This window comes from Oncorhynchus clarkii, unplaced genomic scaffold, assembly GCF_045791955.1.
Source record: "Oncorhynchus clarkii lewisi isolate Uvic-CL-2024 unplaced genomic scaffold, UVic_Ocla_1.0 unplaced_contig_12320_pilon_pilon, whole genome shotgun sequence".
NCBI classification, from domain to species: Eukaryota; Metazoa; Chordata; class Actinopteri; order Salmoniformes; family Salmonidae; genus Oncorhynchus; species Oncorhynchus clarkii.
In genome coordinates, this window is record NW_027261085.1 from 107,335 (window position 1) to 130,000 (window position 22,666).

At 47.2% G+C, this 22,666-nt stretch overlaps 1 protein-coding gene across 1 annotated transcript in view; it reads left to right on the top strand.

The window, feature by feature from the left end:
- Positions 1-22,666, top strand: part of LOC139404706 (lysine-specific demethylase RSBN1L-like) — an 81,146-nt gene that overhangs the window by 25,237 nt on the left and 33,243 nt on the right. The window contains exon 3 of the mRNA XM_071147337.1: positions 11-768. Within this exon, the coding sequence (XP_071003438.1) occupies positions 11-768 (758 nt within the window). The remainder of the gene's footprint in view (positions 1-10; positions 769-22,666) is intronic.

The window sequence follows — 22,666 nt, forward strand, 5'->3', positions numbered from 1 at the left end:
CTCTCTCTAGACAAGCAGAAACCCCAGATGAACTCAGAGGAGCTCCAGATTAAAAAGGTGAAGAAGAAGAAGAAGAAGAAACACAAAGAGAGTGAGAGGGAGAAGTGGAAACGTCCCAAGATGTACAGCAGGTCCAGCCAGACCGTGTGTGCTGGTCTCCTCTCTGAGCTCCATGCAGGCCTGGTCTCCAAACAACAGCCCCACCACCACCACGGCCACACAGAGTTCAAACCCCCGCTCCCCGTCCACCACCACCACACCTCCACCACCTCATCCATCAAACAGGAGAACTGCTACAGCCCCTCTCCAACTCTGTCCCTCTCCAAGCCCCTATGGAGCAGCAGCAATAGCAGTAGCAGTAGCATTAGTAGTTGGGACCCAGCTTCCCCCATGACATCCCCCCTCCAGATCCCCCAGCCACGGTGCCCCCAGCCTGGCTTTGAGAACCTGGAGTTCGCCCGCTTCATCCACGTAGAGGAACAACCCAACGGTGGAGCCCTGGTGGCACACGCCTACTGCAGCGAGCTCTCGGCCCTGTCTCCAGCGGAGATGCAGCAGTTCGCCCAGGAGTTTGTTACCCTAGCCTTCAGCGAGGACACGTCATCCCAGGCAGCTCACTATGTCATGGGCATCATCCACGGGGCGGCCTCCTACCTGCCAGACTTCCTGGACTACTTCTCCTGGAAGTTCCCCTCGTCGCCGGTCAAGATGGAGATCCTGGGGAAGAAGGATATAGAGACCACCACCATGCTCAACTTCCACAATCAGGTGAGGAGGCTGTTTGGTTGGTTTGTTTTAGTGCTGGCTGTATTTGTTACAGTACTTGATGCTAAATCTGACCTATATTGTAATTGAACCATACCACCCTGCATCCCACTGCTGGCTTGCCACTGAAGATAAGCAGGGTCGGTCCTGGTCGGTCTGTGGATGGGAGACCAGATGCTGGAAGTGGTGTTGGAAGGCTAGTAGGAGGAACACTTTCCTCTGGGCTGAAAAATAATAATATCCCAATTCTCCAGGGCAGTGATTGGGGACAGTCACAGGGTGCTGTCTTTTTGATGGGATGTTAAATGGGTGTCACGACTCTCTGTGGTCACTAAAGATCCCATGACACTTATCATAAGAGTAGGGGTATTAACCGTGGTGTCCTGGCTAAATTCCCAATCTGGCCCACATACCATCACGGTCACCTAGTCATCTTCAGTTTCCAATTGGCTCATTCTTCACCCCTGTAACTATTCCCTGGGTCGTTGATGTAAATGAGAAAATAAAACCTGGATGAAAGTGTCTTCATCACTAATCACACTCTTCTTTGTTGAAGAAAAACAGTACAAGGTTGAGTTCTATCTAGAGAGATTTAGCTGAATGAATACAAGCCGTTGTGTACAGGACCAGTCAAAAGTTTGGACACCTACTCATTCGTTGTAGAATAATAGTGAAGACATCAAAACTATGAAATAACACATATGGAATCATGTAGTAACCAAAACAGTGTTAAACAAATCAAAATATATTTGAGATCCTTCGAAGTAGCCACCCTTTTGATGACAGCTTTGCACACTCTTGGCAAGAAAGCCCTTGAATGAGTAGGTGTGTCCAAACGTTTGACTGGTACTGTATATCTGGAGTAGACTATCATCATAACACGGCCTTGGTTTTACAGAACTATAGACTAAAGAAATAATAGGGCTCGTGTGAAATGAAATCCACTTCTGAATATTTTCGGGATATCTCTTAATGCTGAGCGGGCTGTAAGCTAAAGCCTCTAGTCCTGTTTGAAGGGGTTTGTTCTGTTTGAATGATTTTGAAATGCTGCGTTACACACAGCCCCTTCCAAAGCCCAGGCTATGCTGCTATCAGGGATATCCTCTCCCTCTGTGAGGCTGCCACTGGCAACCATCAGATCATTTTTCACCCTGCTTCTACTAAATCCAATATGGAGCCCTTGAATAGAGGCTTTCTAGGGCTTTGTCCCAATTGGCTCCCTATTTATTGCACTATTTTTGACCAGAGCTTTAATATAGGGAATAGGGTGCCATTTGGGATGCTGCCAAGGTAAAAATGAGTTCTAATCAAATGCTAGTCTTTTCCCAGGCCTCTGTCTCTCTCTCAGAATGTTCTTTAACATGGAATAAAGAGCTGATTCTAGAACTTGGAAATATCGCTACGTTCTCTTGACATTTAGAACCCTGTGTTGTGATACACTAATTGTAATTTAATCTAAAGCTGGGCAGTGGAGGGTGAACACTGGGTCTGGTTGTATATTGAGATCATCCTCCCTTCAGCTTGGTTCAGGAGCAGAGCTTGGCTGGTATTTTGGAAGTTATGACAACCGTCCCCCAGCCACCCTAGTATCCATGAGTTGGTTAGGACAACTGTCCCCCCCCAGCCACCCTAGTATCCATGAGTTGGTTAGGACAACTGTCCCCCAGCCACCCTAGTGTCCATGAGTTGGTTAGGACAACTGTCCCCCAGCCACCCTAGTATCCATGAGTTGGTTAGGACAACTGTCCCCCAGCCACCCTAGTATCCATGAGTTGGTTTGGACAACTGTCACTCAGCCACCCTAGTATCCATGAGTTGGTTAGGACAACTGTCCCCCAGCCACCCTAGTATCCATGAGTTGGTTAGGACAACTGTCACTCAGCCACCCTAGTATCCATGAGTTGGTTAGGACAACCGTCCCCCAGCCACCCTAGTATCCATGAGTTGGTTAGGACAACTGTCACTCAGCCACCCTAGTATCCATGAGTTGGTTAGGACAACTGTCCCCCAGCCACCCTAGTATCCATGAGTTGGTTAGGACAACTGTCCCCCAGCCACCCTAGTATCCATGAGTTGGTTAGGACAACTGTCCCCCAGCCACCCTAGTATCCATGAGTTGGTTAGGACAACTGTCCCCCAGCCACCCTAGTGTCCATGAATTGGTTAGGACAACTCCCCCAGCCACCCTAGTATCCATGAGTTGGTTAGGACAACTGTGTCATGACGTGTCATGTCATGTCGTGTCATGTCGTAGCGTACAGCACGCATAAAGCAACTATTTCTGTCTTACAATCTCTTTCCACCAGGTGTAGCACTTCTATCATCCTTTAAAAACAAGAAATTGACAGTGACGGGGGTAAGGGGGATACCTGGTCATTTTTTTCGTCATCATTCTCAAAGCCGCTGTTAACTTCTGAAGATCACTTTAGCCCCGCCCTAAAAACCTGCTGTTAACTTCTGAAGATCACTTTAGCCCCGCCCTAAAAACCCGATTCAAATTCGACACAAACCTTCAAATAGGTATGTAATGACACATTATATAAACTCTTTACAGTGTTTTATTTACATTTTAGAGGCGATAAGGTGATACGTTGGACAGTCGAGTGGGGAAAAAAGCAGTTTTCCCACACATCTCCTCTCCTTCTCACGCATTAGTTTCGCTTCCCCACCCGCCATTTTGAAAAAGACCCGACGGGGCTCATTGCCTGCTTGAATTATGCAGAAACGGGCAGCGTTTAGGTCATGTAATTTATTCTGTTGGAAAGGGGAGAAATTGTGCTTTACAATGGTATTGACATTACAGTTGATCTGGAAGTATTGCGTTTTTGGGGCGCTAAAATAAGGGCAATTGTACGGACCAAGGCGATGCACGAGTTTACGTTAGCTACTTAGCTAAACAATGGAAGGTGCACAATCCATGGCTACAGAGCCTGCTGGTTAGCTAGCTAGCTACTCTGTAAGTTAGCTTGAAATGTTAGAAAGTAATTGAAACAAGTTCAGAGAAAAAAAGTAACTAAAAGGAAATGTCTTGTTTTTTCCTGTCTTGGATGTAGAAGTTCTATTTTGCGATCTTCCAAAAATCAATGTGATCTCTTTGAGACTTTCAGTCAGTGAATCGGGGCATCTCCATGGTAACCAAGACTCTTTCTGCCATACATGCCTTCAAACTGCCATAAACCCCTTAAATGATGCCCTTAACTAATGAAATGTTTGAGGGGCTATATGCAACACCCTTAAATTCCTGTAGGCAAGGGGAAGTTATTCCTTAGCCTCTCGCGACGAGCAATCCCGTATCCGGGAGCGCAATCATAGCCTCAAACGCATTAGCATAACGCAGCGGACATAGAAACTTTTCCTATTCATGAAAATCGCAAATGAAATAAAATAAATATATTCAAACACAAGCTTAGCCTTTTGTTAACAACACTGTCATCTCAGATTTTCAAAATATGCATTACAGCCAACGCTAGACAAGCATTTGTGTAAGTTTATCATGGCATAATGCTATGCTAGCTCTGCTGGCAGCAGGCAACATTTTCACAAAAATAAGAAAAGCAACCAAATTAAATCATTTACCTTTGAAGAACTTCAGATGCTTTCACTCAGGAGACTCCCAGTTAGATAGGAAATGTTCCTTTTTTACAAAAATATTATTTTTGTAGGCGAAATAGCTCCCGTTTCTTCATCATGCATGGCTGAGAAATCGACCGGAAAATGCTACAACTATAACGCCAAACTTTTTTCAAAATTTGCTCCATAATATCGACAAACACGGCAAACGTTGTTTAGGATCCATCCTCAAGGTGTTTTTAACATATACAGTGCCTTGCGAAAGTATTCGGCCCCCTTGAACTTTGCGACCTTTTGCCACATTTCAGGCTTCAAACATAAAGATATAAAACTCTCTACAGAAGTTCAGTGAGGATCTCTGAATGATCCAATGTTGACCTAAATGACTAAATTACTATAAATACAATCCACCTGTGTGTAATCAAGTCTCCGTATAAATGCACCTGCACTGTGATAGTCTCAGAGGTCCGTTAAAAGCGCAGAGAGCATCATGAAGAACAAGGAACACACCAGGCAGGTCCGAGATAATGTTGTGAAGAAGTTTAAAGCCGGATTTGGATACAAAAATATTTCCCAAGCTTTAAACATCCCAAGGAGCACTGTGCAAGCGATAATATTGAAATGGAAGGAGTATCAGACCACTGCAAATCTACCAAGACCTGGCCGTCCCTCTAAACTTTCAGCTCATACAAGGAGAAGACTGATCAGAGATGCAGCCAAGAGGCCCATGATCACTCTGGATGAACTGCAGAGATCTACAGCTGAGGTGAGAGACTCTGTCCATAGGACAACAATCAGTCGTATATTGCACAAATCTGGCCTTTATGGAAGAGTGGCAAGAAGAAAGCCACTTCTTAAAGATATCCATTAAAAGTGTCGTTTAAAGTTTGCCACAAGCCACCTGGGAGACACACCAAACATGTGGAAGAAGGTGCTCTGGTCAGATGAAACCAAAATTGAACTTTTTGGCAACAATGCAAAACGTTATGTTTGGCGTAAAAGCAACACAGCTCATCACCCTGAACACACCATACCCACTGTCAACCATGGGGGTGGCGGCATCATGGTTTGGCCTGCTTTTCTTCAGCAGGGACAGGGAAGATGGTTAAAATTGATGGGAAGATGGATGGAGCCAAATACAGGACCATTCTGGAAGAAAACCTGATGGAGTCTGCAAAAGACCTGAGACTGGGACGGAGATTTGTCTTCCAACAAGACAATGATCCAAAACATAAAGCAAAATCTACAATGGAATGGTTCAAAAATAAACATATCCAGGTGTTAGAATGGCCAAGTCAAAGTCCAGACCTGAATCCAATCGAGAATCTGTGGAAACGACTAAAAACTGCTGTTCACAAACGCTCTCCATCCAACCTCACTGAGCTCGAGCTGTTTTGCAAGGAGGAATGGGAAAAAATGTCAGTCTCTCGATGTGCAAAACGGATAGAGACATACCCCAAGCGACTTACAGCTGTAATCGCAGCAAAAGGTGGCGCTACAAAGTATTAACTTAAGGGGGCTGAATAATTTTGCACGCCCAATTTTTCAGTTTTTGATTTGTTAAAAAAGTTTGAAATATCCAATAAATGTCGTTCCACTTCATGATTGTGTCCCACTTGTTGTTGATTCTTCACAAAAAAATACAGTTTTATATCTTTATGTTTGAAGCCTGAAATGTGGCAAAAGGTCGCAAAGTTCAAGGGGGCCGAATACTTTCGGAAGGCACTGTATATTCGATAATATATCCGTCGAGGCAATTGGTTTCTCATAAGAAGCGGTTGGAAAAATGGCTACCTCAGTATTTTACGCAAGGTTTCCTGCGGGAGACACCATGTGACCACATGCTATATATGTTCCCTTACAGCCATTCTTCAATGGAAATGCCTAAAAAGATGTCACAATGCTGTAGACACCTTGGGGAATACGTGGAAAACGTAAGCTCATTCGTAGCTCATTCACAGCCATATAAGGAGTCATTGGCAGGAGGCGGTTCCAAAAAATGCGGCACTTCCTGGTTGGATTTTTATCTGGGTTTCGCCTGTAACATCAGTTCTGTGGCACTCACAGACAATATCTTTGCAGTTTTGGAAACGTCAGAGTGTTTTCTTTCCAAAGCTGTCAATTATATGCATAGTCGGGAATGTTTTTCATCCAAATTTTATAATAGCGCCACCTAGTCGCAAGAAGTTAAGGTAAACCCTTAAGGGAAACACGTAAGCTGTTTTATACAACCGGGCCCTGTCAAATTTAACCCCGCAGTCTAGATTACAGACGTGCTATGCTAACTAACTACCTGCCTGCTGTCTCACACTCTCGATTCGCCAGCAGTCAGTCAGTCTCTCACTCAGACAGTCAGTCTCTCACTCCGTCACATCGTCATCAATAGAAACATGACCTCAGTAAAACAGCCTCACCAGCAATATTCCTCTCGTCCTTCAAACTGATGCTGCGTGCGCTGGATTATTCATTGTGTGTGTGTCGGGCCATGTAATTGTCCCTGCCTTACTCACACACTAATGATGTGAACCATCTCAGAGAAGGAAGAGATGTGATGAGGGCATTAGTAACCCACGCATGGCCATGTCAGAGCGTGTATGTGTATTTACGTGTGAGTGTGTTGGTCTGTAAGCTTGTGTGTGTGTGTGCGTGCATCCCCACAGGGAACTGCGTGTCTGAAGTGCAGGGCTGCAGGCAGGCCAACTGAATCATTATCTATACACCATTATACACTGGGTGGTTCGAGCCCTGAATGTTGATTGGCTGAAAGCCATAGGATATCAGACGGTATACCACAAGTATAACAAAACAGAACGAGTGAGGGGGAGCAGGAGGAAGGGTGGAGGATGTCTTCTCTGTGAGGAACAGCTGTTTGCTTCCATTTCCACACGCAGGAGTGCACTAAAGTGTCTCCACAAAGAGATTATCTCGTAGCCAGGGCTGAGACACACACACACACACACACACAGCCCTGATAACGGAGGGAACGGAACGAGGGAGGAGGTCAAAAGGAGGGAGGGAACAAAACGAGAGGCCAATGGCAGCATTGCTCTTTTTAAAGTCAAATCAAAGAAAAGCGACCAATCAAGACCCTACATTTCTGATGTATGATATTCCACACTGTCGGGTGTAGCAGTTATACTATGCATACATCTGCAGGATAATGTATGTACTGTGGGTGGTACTGGTAGCTCCCCACCCACACCAGAAACCTCCGTAGGTTCAGGTTCTGTCAGATCATTCCTGAAGGAAGGAAAGGAGACGAGGAAAGGAGGCCATTCTAGAATATGAATGAAGGCCCCAATGAAGACCCTACATTTCTGATGTATACTGTTTCACACATTGGTAGGCCCGCACAATACACACAGTACTGTGTGTGGTGGCTACCCAGGAGACAACCTGGGTAATGACTATAGGAACAGAATGAATAACTGTTTGTTAGTCCCGTCGTCTTGCTGAAGTGCAGCCGGATGAGAAGACGGAGAGGAAGACCGTTTAGTCTCTTGAGAATATACACCCGTAGGTCATGAGGTAAATCACTATGTGATTGGTCAGGCTCTGTTTTTTTTGTTCTTTAACCCTTGTTTTACCAGGTAAGTTGACTGAGAACACATTAATTTACAGCAACGACCTGGGGAATAGTTACAGGGGAGAGGAGGGGGGCTGAATGAGCCAATTGTAAGCTGGGGATGATTAGGTGGTCATGATGGTATGAAGACCAGATTGGAAATTTAGTCAGGTCACTGGGGTTACCACCCCTACTCTTACACTAAGTGCCATGGGATCTTTAGTGACCACAGAGAGTCAGGACACCTGTTTAACGTCCCATCTGAAAGACGGCACCCTGTGATTGTCTACACAAGACAATGTCCCCAATCACTGCCCTGGAGCATTGGGATATTTTTTTTTAGACCAGAGGAAAGGGTGCCTCCTACTGGCCCTCCAACACCACTTCCGGCAACATCTGGTCTCCCATCCAGGGTCTGACCAGAACCAACCCTTAGTAAACTTCTGGAAAAAATTGTGGTTGACCAGATACAATGTGATTTCACAGTAAACAAATTGACAACAGAATTTCAGCATGCCTATAAGGAAGGAGACCCAACAAGCACAGCACTTACACAAATGACTGATGATTAGCTGAGAGAAATTGATGATAAAATGATTGTGTGGGCTGTCTTGTTAGATTTCAGTGCAGCTTTGGACATTATTGATCATAGTCTGCTGCTGGAAAAACATGTGTGTTATGGCTTTACACCCCCTGATATAATGTGGATAAAGAGTTAGCTGTCTAACAGAACACAGAGGATGTTCTTTAATGGAAGCCTTTCAAATATAATCCAGTTAGAATCAGAAATTCCCCAGGGTCGCTGTCTAGGCCCAATGCTTTTTTAAACATTTTTACTAACAACATGCCACTGGCTTTGAGCAAAGCCAGAGTTTCTATGTATGCGGATGGCTCAACACTATACACGTCAGCTACTACAGTGACTGAGATGACTGCAACACTCAACAAAGAGCTGCAGTTATTTTCAGAGTGGCTTGCAAGGAATACGGTAGCTCTAAATATTTCTAAAACTAAAAGCATTGTATTTGGAACAAAAACACTCAATAAACCCTAAACCTCAACTAAATCTTGTAATAAATCATGTGAAAATTGAGCAAGTTGTCGTACCTTGACTACTGTTCAGTCGTGTGGTCAGGTGCCACAAATAAGGACTTAGGAAAATTGCAATTGACTCAGAACAGGGCAGCACGGCTGGGCCTCAGAACAGGGCAGCACGGCTGGGCCTCAGAACAGGGCAGCACGGCTGGCCCTTGGATGTACACAGAGAGCTAATATTAATAATATGCATGTCAATCTCTCCTGGCTGAAAGTGGAGGAGAGATTGACTTCCTCACTACTTTTATTTATGAGAGGTATTGACATGTTGAATGCACCAAGCTGTCTGTCTAAACTACTGGCACACAGCTCAGACACCCATACATACCCCACAAGACATGCCACAAGAGGTCTCTTCACAGTCCCCAAGTCCAGAACAGACTATGGGAGGCACACAGTACTACATAGAGCCATGACTACATGGAACTCTATTCCACAGTACCACATAGAGCCATGACTACATGGAACTCTATTCCACAGTACCACATAGAGCCATGACTACATGGAACTCTATTCCACAGTACCACATAGAGCCATGACTACATGGAACTCTATTCCACAGTACTACATAGAGCCATGACTACATGGAACTCTATTCCACAGTACTACATAGAGCCATGACTACATGGAACTCTATTCCACAGTACTACATAGAGCCATGACTACATGGAACTCTATTCCACAGTACTACATAGAGCCATGACTACATGGAACTCTATTCCACAGTACTACATAGAGCCATGACTACATGGAACTCTATTCCACAGTACTACATAGAGCCATGACTACATGGAACTCTATTCCACAGTACTACATAGAGCCATGACTACATGGAACTCTATTCCACAGTACCACATAGAGCCATGACTACATGGAACTCTATTCCACAGTACCACATAGAGCCATGACTACATGGAACTCTATTCCACAGTACCACATAGAGCCATGACTACATGGAACTCTATTCCACAGTACCACATAGAGCCATGACTACATGGAACTCTATTCCACAGTACCACATAGAGTCATGACTACATGGAACTCTATTCCACATCAAGTAACTGATGCAAAGCAGTAAAATTAGATTTAAAAACACCTTATGGAACAGCGGGGACTGTGAAGCATCACAAACATTGGCACAGACATATATACACATGATAACATGCGCACTATATATACACATGGGTTTAGTACTGTAGATATGTGGTGGAGTTAGGGGTCTGAGGGCAGACAGTGTGTTGTGAGTGTATTGTAATGTTTAAAAAATTGTATAAACTGCCTTCATTTTGCTGGACCCCAGGAAGAGTAGCTTTGACAGCAGCTAATGGGGATCCATTATAAATGTAATCCCTGTTTCGCTTCAGAAGCAAGCCAGCAGTGTGATGCTGCTGGATGGAACCCATGTTTATATAATAGTCAATCAATTACACTCTACACAGAGTACCTTAGCTTAGCCTTTTTAATAGACCAGTTGCTTCGTATTTATAACACATCTCAGAGTAAGTGCTGAACTAGGATCAGGTTCGTCCATGTCCATAAGCTCTTATTCATTATGATTTAAAAGGGAGAACTGATCTAAGATCAGCACTCCTACTCTGAGACACTAGTTTTCCATATTACATAATAGATCATGATGAATAAGATTGTATGGACGTGGCGGACCTGAAAATAGATCAGCGATCACGAGATGCTTTGTGAATGAGTACAGGCCCAAATGCTGAGAGGTAGCCTACTCCACTCATCGGGGTATAAGTGGTGTCTCTCTCTCTCTCTCTCTCTCTCTCTCTCTCTCTCTCTCTCTCTCTCTCTCTCTCTCTCTCTCTCTCTCTCTCTCTCTCTCTCTCTCTCTCTCTCTCTCTCTCTCTCTCTCTCTCTCTCTCTCTCTCTCTCTCTCTCTCTCTCTCTCTCTCTCTCTCTCTCTCTCTCTCTCTCTCTCTCTCTCTCTCTCTCTCTCTCTCTCTCTCTCTCTCTCTCTCTCTCTCTCTCTCTCTCTCTCTCTCTCTCTCTCTCTCGTGTGTGTGTCATTGTCAGCAGGGTTCAGGTGAGGGTATATCTGTAGCTATGAACGTCTCTCTATCAGCAGCCGTTGAGTAGTGTCTGTGTGGTGCAGGTGTGTTCAAATGCACATGTGTGTCTCTGTGCCATGTAGCCATTCACGTGTGTGTCTGTTCCCCTCAGCTAGAAGCTTCTACAGGTCAATGTCCCATCAGTTCTCTGCTGGCCCTACACACCCTGCCTGCTGACACACTACACACACCCCTTCACCGTGGGGACGAGAGTTTTCTGGCAGGAAAACACTGACCGCTCTGACTGGAGACTTTAGAAGTGATTCCTGACTTCTTTCAAGTTCTCAATCAATAAAATGCATTAGTTTATTCTAGTAATAGGTCTAACTGATCTGACACAATGCATTTCAGTCATTTAGAACACGAACTTAGCCAGAGTGGCTTTCAGTTAGTCTATTCATCTTATGATATCTAGGCTAGGTGAGACAACCACATACAGTGTCTCAGTCAAAGTAAGCTACTTTATTTAGGAAACCTGTACTATCAACAGAGTCAGAGCTGGAGGGGGGGGGGGTTCAGAACAGGGCAACACGGCGGGCCCTTGGATGTACACAGAGAGCTAATATTAATAATATGCATGTCAATCTCTCCTGGCTGAAAGTGGAGGAGGGATTGACTTCATCACTACTTTTATTTATGAGAGGTATTGACATGTTGAATGCACCAAGCTGTCTGTCTAAACTACTGGCACACAGCTCGGACACCCATACATACCCCACAAGACAAGCCACAAGAGGTCTCTTCACAGTCCCCAAGTCCAGAACAGAAGTATTGACCAGGGTCACACCAAGGTTCTTTGCATTCTGGGAAGGCGACACTGGCGTTGGCAATCATGATGGGAGAGGTCATTGAGCGGGCAGGCCTTCCTTGGGAGGAAGAGTGACTTGAGTGACTTGGTGTATAGAGAGGAGAGGAGAGGTCCATCCGCATAGAGAGACCATGTGAGGATATGACAGAGCAGAGTGACTTGGTGTATAGAGAGAAGAGGAGAGGGCCTAGAACTAAGCCCCGAGGGACACCAGTAGTGAGAGTACGTGGTGCAGACACAGATCCTCTCCACGTCACCTGGTAGGAGCAGCCTGCCAGGCAGGATGCAATCCAAGAGTGTGCAGAGCCTGAGACTCCCAGCCCTGAGAGGCAGGAGAGGAGGATGGTGCACAGGTCTCAATGGCAGTGGATAGATCTAGGAGGATGAGAACAGAAGAGAGAGTCAGCTTTTGCATTGAGGACAGCCTGTGTGGCACAGAGAAGAGCAGTCTGGGTTGAGTGGCCCATCTTGAAGAATGACTGGTTAGGGACCAGAACATTGTTCTGAGAGAGATGAGAAAGTTGAGCAGAGACAGAACACTCAAGTGTTTTGGTAAGAAAATAAAGAAGGGATACAGGTCTATAGTTTGTAACGTCAATGAGTCTCTAGTGTTGATGTCTTGAGGAGGGGAGAGACTTGAATTCTGATTGGCTGAAAGCCATGGTATATCAGATCGTATACTACGGGTATGACAATTGTTACTGCTCTAATTACGTTGGTAACCAGTTTATAGTAGCAATAAGGCACCCCAGAGGTTTGTGGTATATGACCAATATACCACAGCTAAGGGCTGTATCCAGGCACTCCACGTTGCGTCGTGCCTACGAATAGCCCGTAGCTATGTTATATTGGCCATATACCATACACTGGACCCAATACCTCTCACTGGACCCAGCCACAGAACAGTTAAGATGTAGACCCACTACACTGGACCCAGCCACAGAACAGTTAAGCCTATGTAATGACGAGGGGCTGGCCTTATTGCTTTACTATACACTTCTACATTGTTGTCGATGGTAGTCCAGTCGTGTTCGATCAGAGATGAGGTTACTTCAAGAGAGAGAGAGGAAGGATACGTTTACATGAAGAACATAGTCATTACATAGTCATTACCTAGTCATTCCCTAGTCATTACATAGGCTTAACTGTTCTGTGGCTGGGTCCAGTGTAGTGGGTCTACATCTTAACTGTTCTGTGGCTGGGTCCAGTGTAGTGGGTCTACATCTGTTATGTGGCTGGGTACAGTGTAGTGGGTCTACATCTTAACTGTTCTGTGGCTGGGTACAGTGTAGTGGGTGTACAGCTGAGCTGTTCTGTGGCTGGGTACACTGTAGTGGGTCTACATCTCAACTGTTGTGTGGCTGGGTACACTGTAGTGGGTCTACATCTTAACTGTTCTGTGGCTGGGTCCAGTGTAGTGGGTCTACATCTTAACTGTTATGTGGCTGGGTCCAGTGTAGTGGGTCTACATCTGTTCTGTGGCTGGGTACACTGTAGTGGGTCTACATCTTAACTGTTCTGTGGCTGGGTACAGTGTAGTGGGTCTACATCTTAACTGTTCTGTGGCTGGGTACACTGTAGTGGGTCTACATCTTAACTGTTATGTGGCTGGGTACAGTGTAGTGGGTCTACATCTGTTCTGTGGCTGGGTACACTGTAGTGGGTCTACATCTTAACTGTTATGTGGCTGGGTACAGTGTAGTGGGTCTACATCTTAACTGTTATGTGGCTGGGTCCGTCAGGAGCGGGGAAGCCTTTCTAATGGCTGTGGGGAGGTGAGGCCTGTAGAAGGTGGTACTAATCACTGGATATGAAGCGTCTTCCTGGAGGAGTACTCTTAGACGGAGTAGCTCTCTCTTCCTGCCTTTATTTTCTCCCTCTCTCCCTCTAGCTTGAGCGTGCGTTCGCTCACCTACCCCGAGTTTCCTAGCAACTAGCGTTTTTATCCCTGAAAATAGAGCATTGTGAAAAAAGAAAAAGTTGGGGTCTAATGGTGTTGTGGGAATGGCTGGAGGGGGGGGGGGGTCTGGTGGCGGTGTGGGAATGGCTGGGGGGGGTCTCGTGGTGTTGTGGGAATGGCTGGGGGGGGGTCTCGTGGTGTTGTGGGAATGGCTGGAGGGGGGGGGGGGGGGGGGTCTGGTGGCGGTGTGGGAATGGCTGGGGGGGGTCTCGTGGTGTTGTGGGAATGGCTGGGGGGGGGGTCTCGTGGTGTTGTGGGAATGGCTGGAGGGGGGGGGGGGGGGGGTCTGGTGGCGGTGTGGGAATGGCTGGGGGGGGTCTCGTGGTGTTGTGGGAATGGCTGGGGGGGGTGTTGTGGGAATGGCTGGAGGGGGGGGGGGTTCTGGTGGTGTTGTGGGAATGGCTGGGGGGGGTCTCGTGGTGTTGTGGGAATGGCTGGGGGGGGGAGGGGTCTGGTGGCGGTGTGGGAATGGCTGGAGCGGGGGGGGGTCTGGTGGCGGTGTGGGAATGGCTGCTATTGGAGGAGCATGCCAGGCTGCTATTGGAGGAGCATGCCAGGCTGCTATTGGAGGAGCATGCCAGGCTGCTATTGGAGGAGCATGCCAGGCTGCTATAGGAGGAGCATGCCAGGCTGCTATTGGAGGAGCATGTCAGGCTGCTATTGGAGGAGCATGCCAGGCTGCTATTGGAGGAGCATGTCAGGCTGCTATTGGAGGAGCATGTCAGGCTGCTATTGGAGGAGCATGCCAGGCTGCTATTGGAGGAGCATGCCAGGCTGCTATTGGAGGAGCATGCCAGGCTGCTATTGGAGGAGCATGCCAGGCTGCTATTGGAGGAGCATGCCAGGCTGCTATTGGAGGAGCATGCCAGGCTGCTATTGGAGGAGCATGCCAGGCTGCTATTGGAGGAGCATGCCAGGCTGCTATTGGAGGAGCATGCCAGGCTGCTATTGGAGGAGCATGCCAGGCTGCTATTGGAGGAGCATGCCAGGCTGCTATTGGAGGAGCATGCCATGTCAGTTCCTTCACTTGACCTTTTGGAGTATTCTGTATTTCCTTGTTATGTGGAGAATGTAATCACTTCCTCTTTGTGCTTAAAGTGACAATCAGAATATGAATGGCCTCATAATCCACTCCAAGGATGTTGTGTGGGTGCGTGGGATTTATTGTGTAGTGTCTCTGTTCCGGTGACCCGCTGTCTCTGTTCCTCTAGTTAGCGCTACGGTGACCCGCTGTCTCTGTTCCTCTAGTTAGTGCTACGGTGACCCGCTACGGTGACCCGCTGTCTCTGTTCCTCTAGTTAGTGCTACGGTGACCCGCTACGGTGACCCGCTGTCTCTGTTCCTTGTACCAGGACTTGTACCAGGATGTTAACAGTACCCAGGAGAGGACTTGTACCAGGATGTTAACTAACAGTACCCAGGATGTTAACTAACAGTACCCAGGAGAGGACTTGTACCAGGATGTTAACTAACAGTTCCCAGGAGAGGACTTGTACCAGGATGTTAACTAACAGTACCCAGGATGTTAACTAACAGTACCCAGGAGAGGACTTGTACCAGGATGTTAACTAACAGTTCCCAGGAGAGGACTTGTACCAGGATGTTAACAGTACCCAAGGGAAGACTTGTACCAGGATGTTAACAGTACCCAGGGAAAGACTTGTACCAGGATGTTAACTAACAGTTCCCAGGAGAGGACTTGTACCAGGATGTTAACAGTACCCAAGGGAAGACTTGTACCAGGATGTTAACAGTACCCAAGGGAAGACTTGTACCAGGATGTTAACAGTACCCAAGGGAAGACTTGTACCAGGATGTTAACAGTACCCAGGAGAAGACTTGTACCAGGATGTTAACAGTACCCAAGGGAAGACTTGTACCAGGATGTTAACAGTACCCAGGAGAGGACTTGTACCAGGATGTTAACAGTACCCAAGGGAAGACTTGTACCAGGATGTTAACAGTACCCAAGGGAAGACTTGTACCAGGATGTTAACAGTACCCAAGGGAAGACTTGTACCAGGATGTTAACAGTACCCAGGAGAGGACTTGTACCAGGATGTTAACACTACCCAAGGGAAGACTTGTACCAGGATGTTAACAGTACCCAGGAGAGGACTTGTACCAGGATGTTAACAGTACCCAGGGAAAGACTTGTTGGCTTCACAGCAGAAGGATCCTGTATAATAGTGGGAGACATGGGGAGGTATTTCCCCTGTCCTCTCAGGGATACAACCAACCTCTGTTATACTTGCTGACTGGAACATATAACACAGATGAGTAGTACAACACACCTGTGAGCTGACTGGAACATATAACACAGATGAGTAGTACAACACACCTGTGAGTTGACTGGAGCGTTCCTTATTGATGTCTGGATAAGTTGTTTGTTTGTGGGACCAGTGTCCCAAAGCTCTTAGATTGTATTTACTGTCTACAGCTGGAGGCATGAATTTTGCAGCTCCAAAACAACCAGCTCCATAACGACCAGGTCCACAACGACCAGGTCCACAACGACCAGCTCCACAACGACCAGGTCCACAACGACCAGGTCCACAACGACCAGGTCCACAACGACCAGGTCCATAAGGTCCACCTCGACCAGGTCCACCTCGACCAGGTCCACCTCGACCAGGTCCACAACGACCAGGTCCATAACGACCAGGTCCACAACGACCAGGTCCACAACGACCAGGTCCATAAGGTCCATAACGATCAGGTCCATAACGACCAGGTCCACAACGACCAGGTCGATCAGGTCCATAACGACCAGGTCCACAACGACCAGGTCCACAACGACCAGGTCCACAACGACCAGGTCCACAACGACCAGGTCCATAACGACCAGGTCCACCTCGACCAGGTCTACCTCGACCAGGTCCACCTCGACCAGGTCCACAACGACCAGGTCCACCTCGACCAGGTCCACAACGACCAGGTCCATAACGACCAGGTCCATAAGGTCCACCTCGACCAGGTCCACAACGACCAGGTCCACAACGACCAGGTCCACAACGACCAGGTCCAAAACGACCAGGTCCATAACGACCGGTCCACCTCGACCAGGTCCACCTCGACCAGGTCCACAACGACCAGGTCCACAACGACCAGGTCCACAACGACCAGGTCTCTGGTTAAATAAAGGTTACATTTCAAAGGACATGTTATCAGCCAGCGATCTGGATTTGAACCTCGGCAGTGGGGGTAATTTATCATTGGACTGTCTGATGTTTGGAATCTGCTGATGATGTTATCACGTCCTCCCTGTAATCATATTGACAAGATAAGGGATGTGGTGAGGTACTACTCAGCAGGTGTAGCTGTCATCGAGCTGGGTTTTACTCTGCTCCTCTTCATGGAAGAAACACTTAACTGGTTGTGTTTTGTTCAGGTCTGTAGCTGGAAGATGTCTGTCACTGTAGAGTGGTGAACCCAGAACCGAAACCCATTTCACCCAGCGTGTTGAATTCAGTTCTTCAATGTCCTGAGGGCTTAACATTGATTGTACTTCCACGCCGATAAAATTTGACAAATAGTCCTCTATCCATCTCTTTTGGAATTTCCGATGTTCCCGGACTGTCTAGCTTCCGTCTCGATGACCGTTAGCAAGCTGGACAGAGTGGTGAGACTATAAAGGTATGTCCATTATTGATTGAGTCTGTTTTTCCCACCCCCAAAAAATAAATGTTTTACTCAAACAACCAGGGTGCTGAATTGAATGTGCTCGCGGGCCGCATCCATCCCACAAGGCCGTGTTTTTGATACCCCCTGTCTAGAGGATTTGTCAGCCCAGACAACAGGAAGGCTTGTGGAGGCAGTATGGAGGCTTGGCAAGGTCAGCAGTGTCTTCCTACTGGAGTGGAGCCTCGGTCTCCCTGTGGCACACAGTTCCTTCCCTCCCACTCTCGCTCCACTCAGCTCCCTCTCTCCTTCTCTCCCTCCACTCAGCTCCCTCTCGCTCCTTCCCTCCCGCTCTCCCTCCACTCAGCTCCCTCTCTCTCCCTCTCCTTCCCTCCATCCACTCAACTCCCTCTCGCTCCTTCCCTCCCACTCTCCCTCCACTTAGCTCCCTCTCTCTCCTTCCTTCCCTCCCTCCTCAACTCCCTCCCTTCCTCCACTCAGCTCTCTCTTCCCCTCCCTCAGTCCGCACAGCACAGTAGAATTTAGCCCTCAGTCCTGCCAAGAACAACGAAAGAGCGAGCGAGAGAGACGAGACTGAGAGGGAGAAAGAAAAGAGTGAGAGGGTCAGCAACACTAACTGTACAGCCATCTGTCCAGAAGACTTCTCTGTTTTAACTTGTTTTAATGTTTGTAATACTAAGATGGCCGTCACCAGAGGGGAGAGTTTACCTCTCAACAAGACAACAGGTGGCCATCACCAGAGGGGAGAGTTTACCTCTCAACAAGACAACAGGTGGCCATCACCAGAGGGGAGAGTTTACCTCAGAACAAGACAACAGGTGGCCATCACCAGAGGGGAGAGTTTACCTCAGAACAAGACAACAGGTGGCCATCACCAGAGGGGAGAGTTTACCTCAGAACAAGACAACAGGTGGTTGTCACCAGAGGGGAGAGTTTACCTCAGAACAAAACAACAGTAGGCCATCACGTCCTTGTGTTGTTAGGGGAGAGTTTACCTCTCAACAAGGCAATATGAGACCATCACTTCCCTGTGTTGTTAGGGGAGAGTTTACCTCTCAACAAGGCAACATGAGGCCATCACTTCCCTGTGTTGTTAGGGGAGAGTTTACCTCTCAACAAGACAACAAGTGGTTGTCACCAGAGGGGAGAGTTTACCTCTCAACAAAACAACAGGAGGCCATCACTTCCCTGTGTTGTTAGGGGAGAGTTTACCTCTCAACAAGGCAACAGGAGGCCATCACTTCCCTGTGTTGTTAGGGCAGTAGTTTTCCACTGACTGGACCGTTCGCTCAGTCCAGGCTGCTCTCTCTGTTTAGCTGGTCAGTCCAGGCTGCTCTCTCTGTTTAGCTGGTCAGTCCAGGCTGCTCTCTCTCTGTTTAGCTGGTCAGTCCAGGCTGCTCTCTCTGTTTAGCTGGTCAGTCCAGGCTGCTCTTTCTGTTTAGCTGGTCAGTCCAGGCTGCTCTCTGTTTAGCTGGTCAGTCCAGGCTGCTCTCTGTTTAGCTGGTCAGTCCAGGCTGCTCTCTCTGTTTAGCTGGTCAGTCCAGGCTGCTCTCTCTCTGTTTAGCTGGTCAGTCCAGGCTGCTCTCTCTGTTTAGCTGGTCAGTCCAGGCTGCTCTCTCTCTGTTTAGCTGGTCAGTCCAGGCTGCTCTCTCTCTGTTTAGCTGGTCAGTCCAGGCTGCTCTCTCTCTGTTTAGCTGTTCAGTCCAGGCTGCTCTCTCTCTGTTTAGCTGGTCAGTCCAGGCTGCTCTCTCTGTTTAGCTGGTCAGTCCAGGCTGCTCTCTCTGTTTAGCTGGTCAGTCCAGGCTGCTCTCTGTTTAGCTCGTCAGTCCAGGCTGCTCTCTCTGTTTAGCTCGTCAGTCCAGGCTGCTCTCTCTGTTTAGCTGGTCAGTCCAGGCTGCTCTCTCTGTTTAGCTGGTCAGTCCAGGCTGCTCTCTCTGTTTAGCTGGTCAGTCCAGGCTGCTCTCTCTGTTTAGCTGGTCAGTCCAGGCTGCTCTCTCTGTTTAGCTGGTCAGTCCAGGCTGCTCTCTGTTTAGCTGGTCAGTCCAGGCTGCTCTCTGTTTAGCTCGTCAGTCCAGGCTGCTCTCTGTTTAGCTGGTCAGTCCAGGCTGCTCTCTCTGTTTAGCTGGTCAGTCCAGGCTGTTCTCTGTTTAGCTGGTCAGTCCAGGCTGCTCTCTCTGTTTAGCTGGTCAGTCCAGGCTGTTCTCTGTTTAGCTGGTCAGTCCAGGCTGCTCTCTCTATTTAGCTGGTCAGTCCAGGCTGCTCTCTCTATTTAGCTGGTCAGTCCAGGCTGCTCTCTCTGTTTAGCTGGTCAGTCCAGGCTGCTCTCTCTGTTTAGCTGGTCAGTCCAGGCTGCTCTCTCTGTTTAGCTGGTCAGTCCAGGCTGCTCTCTCTGTTTAGCTCGTCAGTCCAGGCTGCTCTCTCTGTTTAGCTGGTCAGTCCAGGCTGCTCTCTCTGTTTAGCTGGTCAGTCCAGGCTGCTCTCTCTGTTTAGCTGGTCAGTCCAGGCTGCTCTCTCTGTTTAGCTGGTCAGTCCAGGCTGCTCTCTCTGTTTAGCTGGTCAGTCCAGGCTGCTCTCTCTCTGTTTAGCTGGTCAGTCCAGGCTGCTCTCTCTGTTTAGCTGGTCAGTCCAGGCTGCTCTCTCTCTGTTTAGCTGGTCAGTCCAGGCTGCTCTCTCTGTTTAGCTGGTCAGTCCAGGCTGCTCTCTCTCTGTTTAGCTGGTCAGTCCAGGCTGCTCTCTCTCTGTTTAGCTGGTCAGTCCAGGCTGCTCTCTCTGTTTAGCTGGTCAGTCCAGGCTGCTCTCTCTCTGTTTAGCTGGTCAGTCCAGGCTGCTCTCTCTCTGTTTAGCTGGTCAGTCCAGGCTGCTCTCTCTCTCTCTCCTTAAAAACTTCTATGATTTTTTTTCCTCTTCTCTACCTCATGCAGCCCATATACATTTAATGACCTTGCTGTAGGTAGGTTGTGGGCTACAAATCACATCTCTCCCTGTGAGAGGTAAACCATGATGAGATCTCGCTCGCTCGCTCTCGTCTCCCTCGCTCTGTTGTCTCCTTCGCTCTGTTGTCTCCTTTGCTCTGTTGTCTCCCTCGCTCTGTTGTCTCCCTCGCTCTGTTGTCTCCCTCGCTCTGTTGTCTCCCTCGCTCTGTTGTCTTCCTCGCTCTGTTGTCTCCCTCGCTCTGTTGTCTCCCTCGCTCTCTTGTCTCCCTCGCTCTCGTCTCCCTCGCTCTCTTGTCTCCCTCGCTCTGTTGTCTCCCTCGCTCTGTTGTCTCCCTCGCTCTCTTGTCTCCCTCGCTCTCTTGTCTCCCTCGCTCTCATCTCCCTCGCTCTTATCTCCCTCGCTCTGTTGTCTCCCTCGCTCTGTCGTCTTCCTCTCTCATTTCAATTTAAGGTCTTTATTGGCATGGGAAACATATGTTTACGTTGCCAAAGCAAGTGAAATAGATTATAAACCATTGAAAAAATATATCAGTAAACATTACACTCTCAAAAGTTCCAAAATAATGTCATATTATGTGCAAATAGTTTTTTTAAAAAGTACAAAAGGGAAAATAAATAAACATATAAATATGGGTTGTATTTACAATGGTGTTTGTTCTTCACTGGTTGCCCGTTTCTTGTGGCAACAGGTAACAAATCTTGCTGCTGTGATGTCACACTGTGGTATTTCCCCCAGTAGATATGGGAGTTTATTAAAATCGGGTTTGTTTTCAAATTCTTTGTGGATCTGTGTAATCTGAGGGAAATATGTCTCTCTAATATGGTCCTACATTTGACAGGAGGTTAGGAAGTGCAGCTCAGTTTCCACCTCATTTTGTGGGCAGTGGGCACATAGCCTGTCTTCTCTTGAGAGCCATGTCTGCCTACGGCGGCCTTTCTCAATAGCAAGGCTATGCTCACTGAGTCTGTACATAGTCAAAGCTTTCCTTAATTTTGGGTCACTCATAGTGGTCAGGTATTCTGCCACTGTGTACTCTCTGTTTAGGGCCAAATAGCATTCTAGTTTGCGCCGTTTTTTGTTGTTTCCAATGTGTCAAAATATGATATTTTTCTCATGATTTGGTTGGGTCTAGTTGTGTTGCTGCTGTAGGCCCTCCTTGGCTAGGGACAGAAGCACCAGATCATCAGCAAACAGTAGATATTTGACTTCAGATTCTAGTAGGGTGCGGCCGGGTGCTGCCCTCGCCAATTTGTTGATATATATGTTGAAGAGGGTGAGACTTAAGCTGCAGCCTGTCTTACCCCACGCCCTGTGTAAAGAAACGTTTGTTTTGCCATTTTAATCGCACACTTGTTTGTGTACATGGATTTTATAATGTTTTTCCATCAATTTGTCTAGTAGACCCTCATGCCAAATTGAGTCAAGCTTTTTTGAAATCAAGCATTTGCCTTTGTTTTGGTTTGTTTGTTTGTCAATTAGGGTGTGCAGGGTGAATACGTGGTCTGTCGTACGGTAATTTTATAAAAATCCAATTTGACATTTGCTCAGTACTTTGTTTTCACTGAGGAAATGTACAAGTCTGCTGTTAATGATAATGCAGAGGATTTTCCCAAGGTTGCTGTTGACGCATATCCCCCACGCTTGTTATTGGGGTCAAATTTGTCTCCGCTTTTGTGGATTGGGGTGATCAGTCCTTGGTTCCAAATATTTGGGAAGATGCCAGAGCTAAGGATAATATTAAAGAGTTTTAGTATAGCCAATTGGAATTTGTTGTCTGTATATTTGATCATTTCATTAAGGATATCATCAACACCACAGGCCTTTTTGGGACGGAGGGTTTTTATTTTGTCCTGTAGCTCATTCAATGTAATTGGAGAATCCAGTGGGTTCTGGTAGTCTTTAATAGTTGATTCTAAAATGTTGTATTTGATCATGTATATGTTTTTGCTGTTTATTCTTTGTTATAGAGCCAAAAAGATTGGAGAAGTGGTTTATCTCCATTTTGGATAGATAATTATTTGTGTTGTTTGTTTAGTGTTTTCCAATTTTCCCAGAAGTGGTTAAAGTCTATGGATTCTTCAATGACATTGAGTTTATTTCTGACGTCCTGTTCCTGTTCCGAGGCGAGGGAGAATCACTATCTTTCTCTGTCTCTCTCTTCCTAAGGAGAGTTGTCACAGTACTTGGTGTTTGAGTGCCTCCTCTCGCCACCCCCTCACGTCCTGCCAGGAGAAGGCTTGTCCTGAGCTCACCCTAACACC